At 48.6% G+C, this 14735-nt stretch overlaps 1 protein-coding gene across 2 annotated transcripts in view; it reads right to left on the reverse strand.

The window, feature by feature from the left end:
- Urb1 (URB1 ribosome biogenesis homolog) overlaps positions 1 to 14735 on the reverse strand; it is a 59346-nt gene that overhangs the window by 25564 nt on the left and 19047 nt on the right. For both annotated transcript variants that reach the window (XM_050164798.1, XM_050164799.1), the window contains 11 exons: positions 11698 to 11871; positions 10895 to 11024; positions 10144 to 10260; positions 9671 to 9783; positions 6985 to 7104; positions 5642 to 5758; positions 5112 to 5250; positions 4334 to 4504; positions 3244 to 3437; positions 1355 to 1570; positions 338 to 517 (listed from right to left, as the gene is read on the reverse strand). In XM_050164798.1, coding sequence (XP_050020755.1) covers positions 338 to 517; positions 1355 to 1570; positions 3244 to 3437; positions 4334 to 4504; positions 5112 to 5250; positions 5642 to 5758; positions 6985 to 7104; positions 9671 to 9783; positions 10144 to 10260; positions 10895 to 11024; positions 11698 to 11871 — 1671 coding nt within the window. The remainder of the gene's footprint in view (positions 1 to 337; positions 518 to 1354; positions 1571 to 3243; positions 3438 to 4333; positions 4505 to 5111; positions 5251 to 5641; positions 5759 to 6984; positions 7105 to 9670; positions 9784 to 10143; positions 10261 to 10894; positions 11025 to 11697; positions 11872 to 14735) is intronic.

Raw genomic sequence — 14735 nt, forward strand, 5'->3', positions numbered from 1 at the left:
CTTGCTCTCTTAGCCCCAAGTTTTGATGCCACTCGCAGGCCAGCTTGCAGCATCCGATAGCCACACACACGTGCTACACAAGGCCCCAGTCAGCACAGGACACAGCTACTTGAGTCTCACCCTGACCCACTCAAGAGGCTCAGTACAGGTACAAATAAAAGCTGTAGGAGGGCATGGCTATAAAGGAGTGATCCAAAGACAGAACCCAGATTAAGCTGTCATCCCTGTGCAGGGGTTACAGCATCTCGGCCATAGTTTTCTACATTTCTCTACTCTTCTACAGCGGACACATTGTTAAATTCAGGAATGAACAGCTACTATCTGCACCCAGTGGTACCTTGTCAGCAGCTAGCTCAAGTGATGCCACGGACTCCATGTCCAAAAAGAGATCAGACTCAGCACGGATGGCCTCCGCCTTCTGCTGGTTCTGGGCATCCAACTGCTCAGAGTGGACAATCAGGTGCTTAAGGAGATCCAGGAGGAGCTGCAGGAGGGCCGGGCCCACACTTTTGCCCAGCTGTAAGAGACACGTGACCCTTAGACAAGGAAGGGCTGACTAGCCAGCAGAGTCGGGAGACTGAAGGGGCAGGTCGACAAGGCAGGACTCATACACGGAGACTGTCTTCCTCCAGGACTGTGAGGCAGTCTCCCCTCACCATGCTTCCCATTGGCCTAAGCTGTACATAAGAAAGCACTTGTATATATACTTGCTATTTAGGGGAGCACGGGATAAAGGAAACTTGTGCTCCTAAACCTCAGTGAAATACAAATGTTAACTTTGGCTAAAATAAAGGGAAAGATGGCTCAGCAGGTATAGGTACTTGTCTTGTCACCAAGAGTGATGACCTCAGTTCAATCCCCAGGGCCCGTATGTAAAAGGGGAAAATCGATTTCTACATGTCATCTTCTGGGCTCAGCATGCATGCCCCTGCACATGCATATAAATCAACAAGCACATGCACATAAGTAAGTAAATAAATGAACAAATATGTATTAAGTATGGTTGTTGTTTTTTTTTTAATAAGGGGAACAGGTCAACAACAAAACCTAAAGCGCTATACAGCCCAACAGCAGAAAGTTCAACAGTGAGCTGTGGGGCTGACAAACCGTGAAGAGCGGGCCTGGCTATGCGCTACTGTCCAGGCTACCACAGGAGGACCCTTGTCCTGAGTACACACACTGACCGCCTCAGCACGGCTGCTTGAGGACAGGGCCCAGCAAAGGAGCAGCAGAGCCAAGAGCCCAGGTTCCAGAGCTGGGGTCTGCCTGGTGGTGTATTCTGAGCACTGCGGTGCAGACGCAGACAAGAGCACACCTGCAGGTGGAGGGCTGGGAGGAAGAGGAGAGCACTGACCTGGCCGAAGTTCTCCACCGTGCTCCTGAGGTAGAGCAGCACCTGCTTGGCTGAGCGCACCATGTGCTGCAGAGCTAGACACGGGACAGCAGCTAGCAGCTGTGCCTGAACGTTCTTGTCCCCAAGGGTGTGGCTCTCATACGCTGTTTGCAGCAAGGTGGAAAAGCAAGAAGATGGGGGAACATGGGGTACAGAGCTGCTGGGCACCTGCAGCGGCTGAGGGATCAAAAAGAACAGAATGGAAAAGAAATTACCTCAGAAGCGGAGGCTGCACACACTGGTGACAACTGGGTAACGTATGAAGGGCATAGCCCCATCCCAACACTAACAGCCTGACATCACCTGAAGCATGCCTGCCCAGAGTGCAGAGCACCTAGCATGAGGCGTGAACAGACCTTTCAGTGAGGAGCTGACTGCCACAAAATTGGGATCTGATCATTGCTGTTACCAGGACAAACTGCTGGAAACTAGGAAAGGACCACCCAAAGCAAAACCCTGCTACCTGCCCCGAGTATCTTGTCAAGATGACTGGGAAATGGATAGAAGGAAAAGAAGGATAAAGAACAGTCTGGTCCACCCGGATGACATCTAAATCCACCCAAGGGACTTAGGCTACTTGACTCCTTTCAGCTCACGAGCTCAAGGCCACAGATGCTCAGTGACTCTCAAAGCATGGTCTGTGCCCTTGGAACAGTGTGACAAAGGCTGATTCTCAAGTTCCACCCGTCCCTGTTAACTAGTTCACACTGTGGTCAGGGCCTGGCAGCCAGGTTTAACTAAACATCATGAAGGGTAAATCTCAGCTGGGATCCACTCAAGAGAGAGTGGACACCCACTAGCACACAGGAGAGGCACTGAGCTCAGCTGCTTGCTTACTGGTGGGGATCATGCCTCTGTGCAGAGGGTGGCAGTGGCTGTCTGGACATCAGCTCTAGAAGCAAATTGATCAAATCCTGCCCCACCACTAATAGCTGGTGGAAGTTTGGTATGAGAAGTCTTTCTGTATATGTGTTGCTTTTATTGGTCAATGAATAAAGCTTTTTCAGCCAGTGGCTTAGCAAACTAGAAGTAGGTGGGAAAACTAAACTGAATGCTGGAAGAAAGAAGGTGAAATTGAAGAGAAGCCATGTAGCCACTACTAGAGACAGACATGCAGGAACCTTGCTGGTAGGCCTTGAGTGGTAAAATATACAATAATGGAAATGAGTTAATTTAAGATATAAGAGTGAGCTAGAAATATGCATAAGCTAATAGGCCAAACAGTGTTGTAATTAATACAGTTTCTGTGTGATTATTTCGGTTCTGGACAGTCGGGAACAAACAGTCTCTGTCTACAGAAGTTCTCCGCACCTTAGGTTCCCCATGTGTGTATAAAGGGTGATCAGACTTGACCTATCTCTTAGAGGAGGTGGATCAAATGGTTTAAAATATACGTGGTACACCATCACAAAAGTCCTAAGCTATCTGCATTTCTAAACACAATGGAAATGGACCGAATCCACACAAATCCACAGCAAGTTTCGACACACAGCATCACAGCAAGAATCCTCGCCATCTACTCTCCCAGTTTCAGCGTGGAGCTACTGATGGGACAGGTCTGCTGGCCAAGCACACTAAGGTCACAGAAGACAGCCGAGATAAGCTCTCCACTGTACTTGGTAAGGGTGAAGAGGAAAAGGCCACTTCTTGTCCTAAGCCAAAACAGTGATGAGCAATTATCGTCATCAGGGAGCTGCTCGCGCACACGGGCTGAGCAGTGATGTCGGGCATTCCTCTCTGAGGCAGAGGAAATGGGAGAGTTAGGCTCTCACGCTGTAAACTACAGCACTGGATCATGCAGCAGCACATCCAGCTGCGGCATCAGGAGGAACACAGCGAGTGCAGCTCACCAAGACCTCCTGGGCTTGCTCAGGAATCCAGAGGCTGTAGTAGCTGTGAAACCGGGCAAGCTGCTGATGGCAGAGCGGGCTGGCAGGCTCAAACTTGTCATAAGACTGAAGCAGAAGACACAGAGCCAGGGGATCCCTCTGGGTATGGAGAAGGTCAGTCAGCACCATAATCAGATACGCCATGATGCTTTCCCCTACAAAGGAAATAGGTGGGCAGGGTTAGAGAGCAGAGTTAGACCGCTTCTATGACAAACTTTACAGCCTTCTTCCACATGCACATCAGACACGGAAGACTGAATGCCAGCTCCATGAGGGGTCAGATGCCCCCATGGGAAGGGGCAGGCTCCTGCAGTGTTCTGGTTACAGTTTAATACATAGAGAACACATGGTATGAAATCAGGTCCTCCAGCCTGGATTGGAGACCAAGCATATGTATAGCTGGGACTTGCTGGTAGCTCTCCTGTCCCTTCCTCTGACTTGACACACCGGTCTTTCCTTACACCGCCTGACCCCCTCTCCAAGTGCAGCACTGCCCAGCTGATCAGATACTCTGGGATGGCCAGCATCACCTTCCCCAGTGGTCCGAGCTACTATGCTGTCAGACGGCATAACTATAAGATGAGAACAGCCTATTATCCCTAGGTCTGTGGAATACAGCCACAAGAGCCACCTGGTCTGTATTTGCCTATGACAAGGTCAGAAAACAGACTTTACCCTCAAACCACTGCCACAGGGGCACATGTGTTATGGTAAAGTCTAGGTACTCCGAACTCCTATGATCTATGAGTGCTCTCAGGTCTAAGATAGTTGGGAAACCCAACAAATAGCCAAGATTCATCCTTATCCTGAAAGCAGGACTGAGTAACCCTGAGAAAAGCTCAGGGTAACAGCTGGTTCCACGGGGACATGTGAACACATTCTTCAAGGACCGCACTGCCAGCAGCCAGCTCAGCTGTACATCCCTCCCTGTGCTCTGAGCTGCAGGCTGAGGCCCTTTTACTGTATCTGTCTGTGGCTCTTCACACTTTCAGCCCCCCCCCCCCACACCCCAACCCCAACCCCCACAGAAACCCCGACGACGCACAGGTACCTGCTGTACTTTCTGTCCCAAGGAGCAGCTTATTCCTGGCTTCCAGAGCTGCAGGAACCAGAGCACTGAAGGGGAAGGTGAGCAGAATCATATCTTCATCTAACAGGAACCCGATATCCTCGTCTAGGCCTTCACTGCCTTCCACCAGGACATCCACCATGTCCAGGACATCTGAGACAGAGAGAGGAGGCTAGTTTATCAAGGAGCCACCATAGGATCCCACTGTAAACAGCCCAAGGCAGAAAGAGGCAAGAGAATACTTAAAAAAATAAAAATAAGAAACAAAAAATTCAAACTTCTCTCAGGGGAAAACACTTCCTAGAGCTTGAGAGATGAAGACGCTGTCTTCAGTTTTTATGGCATTTGACTAAGTACAGGCTACCCACTTGAAGATTAACTAAAGCCCAAGACCCGCGTTCAAACAAGCAAGCTGACACTTGAGAGGGCTACAGCACAGACCAGCACGCGGGCATCTAGGTTCAAATCCTCAAGGTGCTAGGAAGTAACTGTGAGAGCCAACGTGACTTGGCCTCCGTCCCCAGCTCTTTTAAGTATATATTAAAGGAGGGCAGCAACTCCTTCCGTCTTAGAGCTGTGATGAGGATTCTCTGAGCTCTATAAAGAACAGTGTCAGTCAACAGACCTTAACAACACACAAACAGGAACACCCAGCAGTAAGTTCTCCACACACAGCACAGTGTGAGGAAATAGGTTGTCTGCACGCATCTTGTCCTGTCTAACTACTGTAGCACAGAGAGGGTCTGGGCACGGAACCTACCATCGATATGGGAGATGGGAATGCTGACATCATCTGCATCTTGCTTCCCCACAGTGGCCTGCAGGGTGCTGGCTTCCTGGACAAACTCAGAAGCTTTGTCTGTGTATGAGTGAGGACTCACCACCAGTGTCAATAAAATCTGAACAAAAAGGGACAGGGGAAGACAATCAAATGGCAACAAGAGAAAATGCCCAACACGCCCTTGGTCAAAACTAGAGGATGGAAGAAAATGCCAGGTGCCCTTGTTAAGAATAACATAACTTTCTTTTTATTATACAATTTTAAAAGGATCTCTTCTATTCTACTGCTTTGCAACTTGGCTTTTTGGATAACCTTATTCGTTCATGCAAAAACAAACTTCCCAATGAGATGAAGAAGCATGTGGTGGCACACTGCTATCTCAGATGCTAACGCTGAGTGGGCGCTCAGTGTCAGCAGCATCTGCCATAGGCGCGAGAAGAAAGCCTCCCTCGGTGTGGCTGAGCCAGCTGCCCCAGAGCACATCTGTTTCCATGGAGCTATGCACTCACACGCTCCAGGAACTGGATGACGGCTTCCTTGTGCTCTTCCGCAGTGCCATCCAGGTGCTCCAGCCACAGCTCCAGCTCTTTCCACGTGTGTTCGAACACACCTGTGTCCCGAAGAATCTGTTGGCAGCAGAGCCGTGCAAATGTCAGAACAGATCCTGTTTGCTGTGCAGCTGCAAGATTCATACCACGGTCCAGACCACAGGGGCTGCATGCACCACTCTCAGGTGTACTCCACAAGCTCGTCTCCTAGGGTGGGACCCCCACTACTGAGGACACAGGCCAAAGAGATCATGGGGACAACATGGTTCCTTTCTCACTGCTGGGCACTCAGTTTCCTTTCCTAACCTGGTAGAAGATGGAGAATGAACCAGGTGGTGCTTAGGGAACTATTTTTTATCTGGATTTTTATGAAGACTAGGTAAGTATATGTCAGGACCTCTCCCAGTGACTCAACTCTTACTGGGGGAACTCTAAGCCTAGGCAGGAATATCATTCCTACCAGGGCAGAGCTTGGTGTGAGGCAGGACCTCAGTTTGCCAAATAACGATACCCTTAGTGGTCAGCAATGAAGGTGATTCAGGGGCACGTGCTCTTGTGGCACAGGGCCCAGCAACAGTGTGCACCAAACTCCCTTGGACTGTCAGTCCTACCTCCGCAGTTATCAGTCACGACAAGTGGCTGGGGCGTCTAAGTGGTCGGCCAGGAAATGAGAAGACCGGGCAGGGATTCAAACAGGGTAGCCTTCAGGCAGCCCAGAGAAGAAGCTCAAAAGGCAGTCAGACTTTGAAGGAAAACTGCAAAGTAACACCGTGGCACTCTAAAGGCACTAACTGCCACTGTCAGTGTGTCTGAGAAACTAACGGTGTGGAAATCTGGTCTCAAACCCAGGGAGTCTCGACTACCAGTACATGTTATGATGCCTGGCTGAAAAAGTAGTCCTGGAAGAGTGAGCAGAGGACCAGATCCTCACTCCTGCACACTGACTTTGGAGACCAAGTCAAGTAAGTGGAAGGCTCGGAGAAGAACCATGTGGGAATGAGGGACTGGTCACAGTCCTCAAACAGTTTCCTATGGGAACAGAATATAGGGAGAGTCTGTACTGTGCAAGCTGTGACTGACTATTTCATAGTTCACCTTCCTGGAATGCGCATGGCATGTGCACACACGCATGCACGCACAAACACACACACACTAAATAAAAACATTATCATTTAAAATGTACTATACTCCAAATAAAAGCTCACACAAATCTACTGTACTCCACCACACACCCAATCACCCACCATAAGGAAGGCCAGGTACACACTCCGTATTTGTCCAGAGAAACTGCTGCTGCTACTGACCTTTATGATCAGAAGTTTGGTGGATGACTTGAGCTGCAAATGGCCACTATTCACAAACATCTTCATCAACAGGTAAAAAACCGAGCGTTCTCCTCCAATGATTTCCGCATCGTGGCTTTCCTAGAGTTTGGACATTAGTTCAAACGGGTAAGATGTACAGTTAACAAGGGCCACTACTCACGGAGTAAACATGTGACTACACGCCCAGGACACGCACTCTTTATCTCATTTTAGCTACCATTCAGTGAGGAGTACTGGGATTTTACACATTAAACCTTAGGTTAAGTCACTCATTCAAAACCCCCAACAGCCATGGTGACAAGTAAGAACGCAAACCCATCTCTGTGGGCCGCAGTTCTAGGATCTTCATGCATATGGCTCACTTCATCTTCCCTTCAACCTAGGAAGTGGCGTAGCTGTTCCCCCATCTGGCTCACATAGAAATCAGAGTTCTAAAAGTTAATTATGTGCTGGAAACCAAGCTCTCTCTGGTGTAGACGCTGCACAGGTAGGTAGTGAAGAGCCGCCTTGGCCAAGGCTACACTGTTGTGCTTCATCAGGACACTGTGTGAACCCTAACCACTCAGTGGATTCAGCACAGAGTCTTCTAAAAAAGCTTCCAGGCATTGAACACAGGCCTTAGAGGGCTACAGAGCCTTGGCCTCAGAGCCCGGGCCACTCTCTGTAATGTGTCACAGCCCTTGGTGAAGAGGCCGACCCCAGTAAGACAACTTGGTCCAGTACACAGTGCCAGCAGAGAAGACGCACTGAGAAGCCTGAGGTGGGTGGAGCACAGCGCGTCGCCTAGTGTCCTAATGCTGCCATTGCTTTCACAGTAAGAGCCTCTTTGGTGTACAAAGACTGTCGCAGTGTGGCACCCCTTGTGACACTCACAAAGCCACACCACAGAGCACCAAAGGACACAGCACTGTGCCACTTGCCCGCCCTTCTCCTAGTAACTGCTTCTGCCTTCACTGTTTCTGTCATTCTTTAAAGACTCGCCTGAACACACCTAGGCAAGTGATTCACCACAGTGTGGTTACTCATTAGTGTCTTGTTAATTTTAGAGGACATGTTTGCCCTTTCACTTTTACTTCCACAGAGTTTTCTTTTTAGGAGTTCCTATAGAGGAGTATAGGAATTACGCTTCTCTTCTTCCATCTTTTATTTCTTCTAGAGGTAACAGGTGTCCTGTTTTCTGTCATGTCTTTCTAGTAATGATCTGTGCACATATATGTGAATGAATAGTTTAGTGAGAATGCAAACATGTACACACATTCACATGTGTATTCCCCCTTTAAAAACATAACTGGTAAATATAACCGTTTCTCTTTTATTGTCTTATCGGCACATCTGCACGGGCTCACACATCCTCCTGCAAATGCTGTCTTCCTGACTTGCTGCTGACTCCACAGCACAGGACAATTTGGGTTGCTTCTGTTTTTAAGATGAGGCCCAAGTTTCTTGTATTTAGAAGAAAAAAAAAAAAAAAGGTGTGAAGGAGAGGTAGCTCAGTGGCTTAACCAGGATCAACAAGGCTTTGGGTTCGAGCCCTAGTACCAGGGTGAAAAAACTTTCTGAACTTTCTAGTATATCATCAAGATCTATTGGTCCAGCTCAGCTGGTATGAAACTCTATCAACATCTAACGTGTCACTTCAGGATGGAGACTGCTGAAGGCTGGGAGGAGGGCTCTGGACAGCATTGCCTGGGCCCACCACATAGAGCTGGAGTACTGCAGAACGAACCGTCCTGAGCACTCTCGTCTGATGGGATATGGGTGCAGCGGTCAAAGTACCTTGTGCAGCCTGCCATGTGCTGAGTCCTTATCCAAGATGACTTGTCCTCAACTCGGAAAGAGAGACCCCAGTGCCACAGCATTCTTAGACCTTTCTGGAAATGTCGTGTGTATAAATGCCAACATACATTTCCAGGCTACTAGTTCCATATAAAAATTGTACATAAGAACCAAGTCATTTACATTATTAAATATTTTAAGATCTTTGATCTTAACTAGATAGTCACATTTATCTTACACAGTTTTGACTATATTCACCTATACCATCTTTATAAGGTGATCTGCTTAAAATATGAATGTATTTTCACTATACTGTGTATACAGCAAAGCAATGAACCTAGCTACTCTCTGAAGACAGATTTATTCTTGTCAAGAGTATTTCAAATGGAAAAGATTTTATAGATCTCTAGGCTGTGACAGCTTTCCAAAATTCACTTATTAAATGTGCCCAATTTTAAGTAACTGTTCCTCCAGGGTGTTGCAACTGTCAATGCAATTTAATTAAATATTGTTGCTAAATTAAAAAAGAAAAAAAGAACCAAGCCATTATATGATCTGAGCTACTCAGAAGCACACTTAAGCTTGTTGGCCATGCCCTCAGTGCACAGCAGGAACAGATCTGGGGTTCAAGGGCACAGGTGAGCATCAGTACCTGCTTACCTTCCCTCCGTGAGGTAATATTCTGATCCCAGCAGACTGTCTCTGCCAGGCTCGGCTTTCTGCTGGCATGGTGGCAGTCCCACCTTGACCACTGAGGTGTGCAGGGTCAGAGCAAAGGAGAGGTGATGTGCCTTGTTCGCAAAAGTGCTGACTGACAAAGTGTGAGGAGACGGAGAGAAAAGACAGCCCGGCAAGTTGGTAGCAGGAGACTGGAACTTTCACTTCCTACCTGTGCCTTCAGCCACAGAAACTTGCTGGCAGGCAGTTCCAGGGCCACCTTCAGCATGTGGTGCTGTAAGATAGGAGGGACCTCCTTAGGAGGGCCCTGCTCAGAGATGATTCCTGCACAGAGATCAGGAGAACACAAGGTTACCCAGAGCTGACACCCTGGCCCACATATCCTCTACAGGGCTCTCCTTTCTGCTGCCTAGGCAGCCCTGCCTGGGAGCCGCTCCCACAGGTTGGTTGGCTTTCCCTTCTATACTCTCACTGCTATCCTAAGGGTTCACTTAATGTGTATTTATGGGGGCCCAGTTATCAAAAGAAATAGTGGTACAAATAAGTAATGGTGGTGGATCATATCTGCCAGTAAACTGCCCTTCCTGGTCCTCAGCTCCTAGACTCTGCTGTAGTTTATTGGACTGTCCTTTAACCCCACTGGCAGAAACAGAGGCAGCCTGCCTACTGTCCCTTAAGACTCACCTTTTAGGAGTTTGCTGAAGTCAAAGTTGTACTGCATGATCATGTGGGGGACAACCTGTTGGTAGAGGCATATGACCTGGAGCAGAACAGCTTTCAAAAGGATGGTTTCTGCATCATCTGCACCAAAGGGAGACAGCTTGCTTTAGGACAAATACTTGCTCTTTGTCCCTGATCAGGGGAGCATTCATCCCACAAGTGAGAGCCAACTGCATGCTGAATACTCAAATACAGAAACCGTAACAACTACATTTAAGGACCAGTGTGGTAACAGGATAGACACTGTTCCTCGGACGTGGTCTTAAGGCCGCTTCGCTGCTGCAGCCTGGTCAGGTCAAGGCTACCAGGCTTCATCTGAGTGACAGAGATGCACAGTAAGGGCTGCCCTGTGGTGCTGCTATAAAAATTGACCAAGACGTAGATATGGAAAACCACACCTGCCAACAAGAGTGGCCTCAGAGCCCGCGTCCGCCTGCACAGTACCTAGAGTCCTCACCCATCTACAAAGCAGCAGCAGTCAAGTCCTCAGAGAGACATGGCGCTGGCATAAAGACTGAATGTACTGCTAACAGATACTAAGATTCAATCTACAATTCCATCTAATGCTTCTCCCTAAACAAAAAAGGGTACACGATCTCTTCATAGCCAGAAGAGATTTGATACAGAGCTACTTGAGGATTCTCTTGGATCAGCCATCCCAGGCTGCCCGTCATCTCTGTCCCAGGCCAGGAACAGAAGTAACTGAAGCCCTCACCATGCTGGACAGCCTTAGAGGCGGCAGGAGTCTTGTTATTGCTCTTCTTCCCTTTCCCATGGTCTTGCTTAACCTCTTGCTTTTTAAATGACTGCCAGACCCAAATAACCGTGTTCAGATCTGGCAAAATCTAAGTGAGAAAGAGAAGTGAAGAATCAGTCACTTGAAACATGAAAAGAAATCACGGCACTGAATGCACTAACAGGGAAAAAGCAAAAACAAAGACAGAGAGGAAAGAGGAGCAAGCACATGTGAATGTCGTGTACACAAGCAGGAGGGTGGGTGAGAGCAGGCTCATGCCTGCAAGCTTGCTTCTGCAGTATATCCTAGAACTCCACTTGCTCTTTCACCCTTCTTGGGACAGCTCTAGTAACGAAATGGCCAAGCACCACCAGGGTGCTCGGCACTGCCAGTGTACAAAAGCCATAGCTGTTAGCAGAATTAGCCATGGGGGAAGCAGGAGTCCACCCACTAGCACTTGCTTTTACTTGAGCCTAGTACCATCAGTGCATGTGCACTCACGGGCAGGGGGAAGAGGCACAGCACAGCCCCTAGTGAGCCACAGGTCCCACTGCTTCTATGCAAAGGTGAGAGCACGGCCTGACTCTTAGCTCACCCAAGGACCTGTTCTACGTGAGATACACAAGCGAACATTTATCAGCTGCACCTGCCCACTGGCTTCTACTACCAGCAGCTAAGAAGACACACTCCTTGGCTCCCACCCATGTTCCCAGGACAGCCCTTTCTTCTAAATTTGGTGAAGGGGTCTGCAAGCAAAAACTCAGACAGGGACCTGCACGCACCTTGCTCAAAGCTTCTCTGAAGAGCTGAACAAATTCTTCCATCATCTCAGCTGTGTACACGCCGGAATCTTGCCAAGCCTCCTTATCCAGACAGTGGTCAACTGTCTTCAACGCTCTCTTCAAAATGACCGAAATAAGGGATAATGCTGAGTGTTTCACAGGTATGCTGTCCAACTGGAAAGAAAAGAGAATGAAATCCATACATGTCTCCAGGTGGACACCTGGGCATGGCAGGCTCTTGTTCCTCAGGTTACTACTGGGGAAAAGCATAGGAGCTGGCTGGACTCTACAGTGAGAAGAGGTGACACAGCCATCACCAGGAAAGCAATTCCAAAGGAGCTTGTACTTCCCAGTCAGCCGTCTCTGACCAGCACTCGGCCAGGACAGACTGCAGCGTCAGCACAGGAGCCCCCAGCAGACACTTGGCAAGAAGGCAAGGGAAGATGTCAGACCGTTCACCTCTATGAGGACTAAGCAACTGTGATGGCCTGGATAAAATCTGTCCCCCAGAGGTTCATATGCTAGAAGCCTGGCTCCAATGTGGTGGTACTGAGAGGTAACAGAACCTTTAGGAAGGGGATCACTGAGTAGGCTTCAGTCTTGAACTAACACAGCTCTCATGAGAGAAAGTGTTGTCATGGAAAGAACAAAACTGAGGCAAGCCTAGTGGTGCATACATATAATTCTAGCACCCAGGGGACTGAGGCAGGAGAACCACGGTGAGTTGACCATCACAAAAACAAGGATAACAAAAGCAGCCCTGCCCTGGTCTCTGGCTTCCTTTCTTACCAGGTGTTCCCGCCCATTTCTCCAGGCATTCTACTTTTCCCTTTGCTCATCCGCTCAGCTGTCTGTGACACAGTGAGTGGGACCTCACTAAAGCCTAACCGCACACGGTCACTCAACCTTGGGCTTTCCGCTCTAAAGCACACAACTTATGGTGTCGTGACAGTGACAAAGGACGGTGCAGCACAGACAGCAGCCATGCAGACTTCTGACCGTCAGAACACTTCTCCAGTGTCAAGGTCCTCGATGACCTCAGAGGCTGAGTAGTGCTCAAGGACCATAGATCCCATTATCAAAAAGAGGAAATGGGTCCAGGCCCTGGCCAGGATTAGTGCATTCTTCAGCCACCATCCTGCTGGTCTGGCACACAGGAGTAGAGACCCTGGCCCTATACCATTTCTAGCAGAATGTGCACCTTCCCAGGACTCCCAGGGGTCCCATCCACAGAAGGGTGTGTGGAGCTCTGGGTGGAACAGTAGAGATTTACAACGAAACACAAAAGGCCTTCGGAGTGTTCTTACTAACCATGATGGCCTAGTACCCCAGATTCCGGGAAGTTTCAATTTTAAGCAAATGTTGTACACGTAAGGACAAAGATGTGTTCCAAACTCAGGAATGGCTTCATAGCTGGGATCCCTTCAAAGGCAGGCCTTAAAAAGGGTTCTCAAGTGCCCACAGTACAGGGAGCACAGAACTAACCCAGGACTCGAGACCCTGCTGCCAAATCCTTCTCATTTCCCACTTCTACAAGCAAACGCTCCTCTTTCTAACTCTGAAATACATGCTGTTGGAAAGCTTCTCAGAGGAAAGCAGAGAGCAAAACACAACTCACAACTGCAACCCTTAGAAGCCATTCACTTCAATGCGTCCCCAACATGTAAAAAGTCTCAGCTCACAGGAAGGGCATAGGCTGTGGCTCAACAGACCTGGGCCAGCACAGAGTGGCTGCCACTAGGAGAGACAGCTACATGCTCAGTCACTCCCGAGCCGCTCAGTCCAGGAGACGGGACACCCCTCTAGATAAAACCCCTGGTCCTGAAAGGGAAGGGCAGCCTGTTGTCTGACTGCAGGGATTAGGCAGGGTAGGAGTGCAAACGAGGCCCCCAAGGAAGTGCAGACACTGAGTTCTTTCCCGTTTTCTTGAGGCCCCTGGGAAAACGTTAATCTCTCCACACAGCAGATGGGACCTGATGTTGCGATGATTTGTCACAGAGAACAAAAGCCCTTTCTTTCTGTCTAGTCCCACACAGGTCACCTCTCCTCACACACTGTACACTCAGCACGAACCCTGAATGGGGCATCAAAGGGTTCCCTGCATTCTCAGGAACTGAGACCGACACACGCCTGTGCAGAGCACCATGGCTCCTGTCACATAACCACCTGCCCTCTCTGGAAGGCTGGGGATGGCTCTCTGCGTGCCAAGACTCTCGGGGGACATCAGACTACCTGGGCTTAGAATGGGCTGCCAGAGTCCAGTACCAGGTGTATCAACAATCAACAACCATTCTCGTAAAACTAGGACACTGGTTAAACAAACAAACAAACAAACAAACAAAAAATCAGGAGCCCTCCGAATGTTGCTTCTGATGGGGAATGGGGGACCTCTACCAGAAATAAGTAAAGATGTGAATTTTTCTGAAGTTTATTTTTATTTATATGCATGAGTGTCTGTGTGTGAATATGGGCACTTGAATGCAGGTGTCTGCAGAGGTCATGAGAAGGGCGTCAGATGTCCTGGAGTTGGAGTTACAGGCAGCAGTAAGCTGCCCAACATGGATGCTGGCACAAATCGGAAGAAAACCAAGTGCCCTTAGCTACTAAGAAAAGATGTGAAATTTAAGTATCATTTTTTTTTCCTCCAACACTGCCTGAAAAAAGCTGCCCCTCAAAGTAAATGTTCCCCAGAAATCCTCACACCTGGTCCAAAAGGCCCTTGAAATAAATAAGAGAGTTGGGCAGTGGTGGTGCACGCCTTTAATCCCAGCAATCGGGGGCAGAGGCAGGCAGATCTCTGTGAGTTCGAGACCAGCCTGGTCTACAAGAGCTAGTTCCAGGACAGGCTCCAAAGCTACAGAAAAACCTTGTCTTGAAAAAACAAAAAAAGAAAGAAGAGAGTTTGGTCCCGCTGTTTCCAGAGAGCCTGAAATAGTGAAGTTCTACTGCAGAAATAAGTGAAATTTTAGATTTTTTCAAGTTGACAATACCAATCCTTACAGTGGGGCTTGTTAAGAATGATTGTGTACCCCTCCTGT

Source organism: Alexandromys fortis, unplaced genomic scaffold (genome assembly GCF_014885135.2).
Source record: "Alexandromys fortis isolate MF-2015 unplaced genomic scaffold, M_Fortis_MF-2015_v1.1 scaffold_162, whole genome shotgun sequence".
Classification (NCBI taxonomy): domain Eukaryota; kingdom Metazoa; phylum Chordata; class Mammalia; order Rodentia; family Cricetidae; genus Alexandromys; species Alexandromys fortis.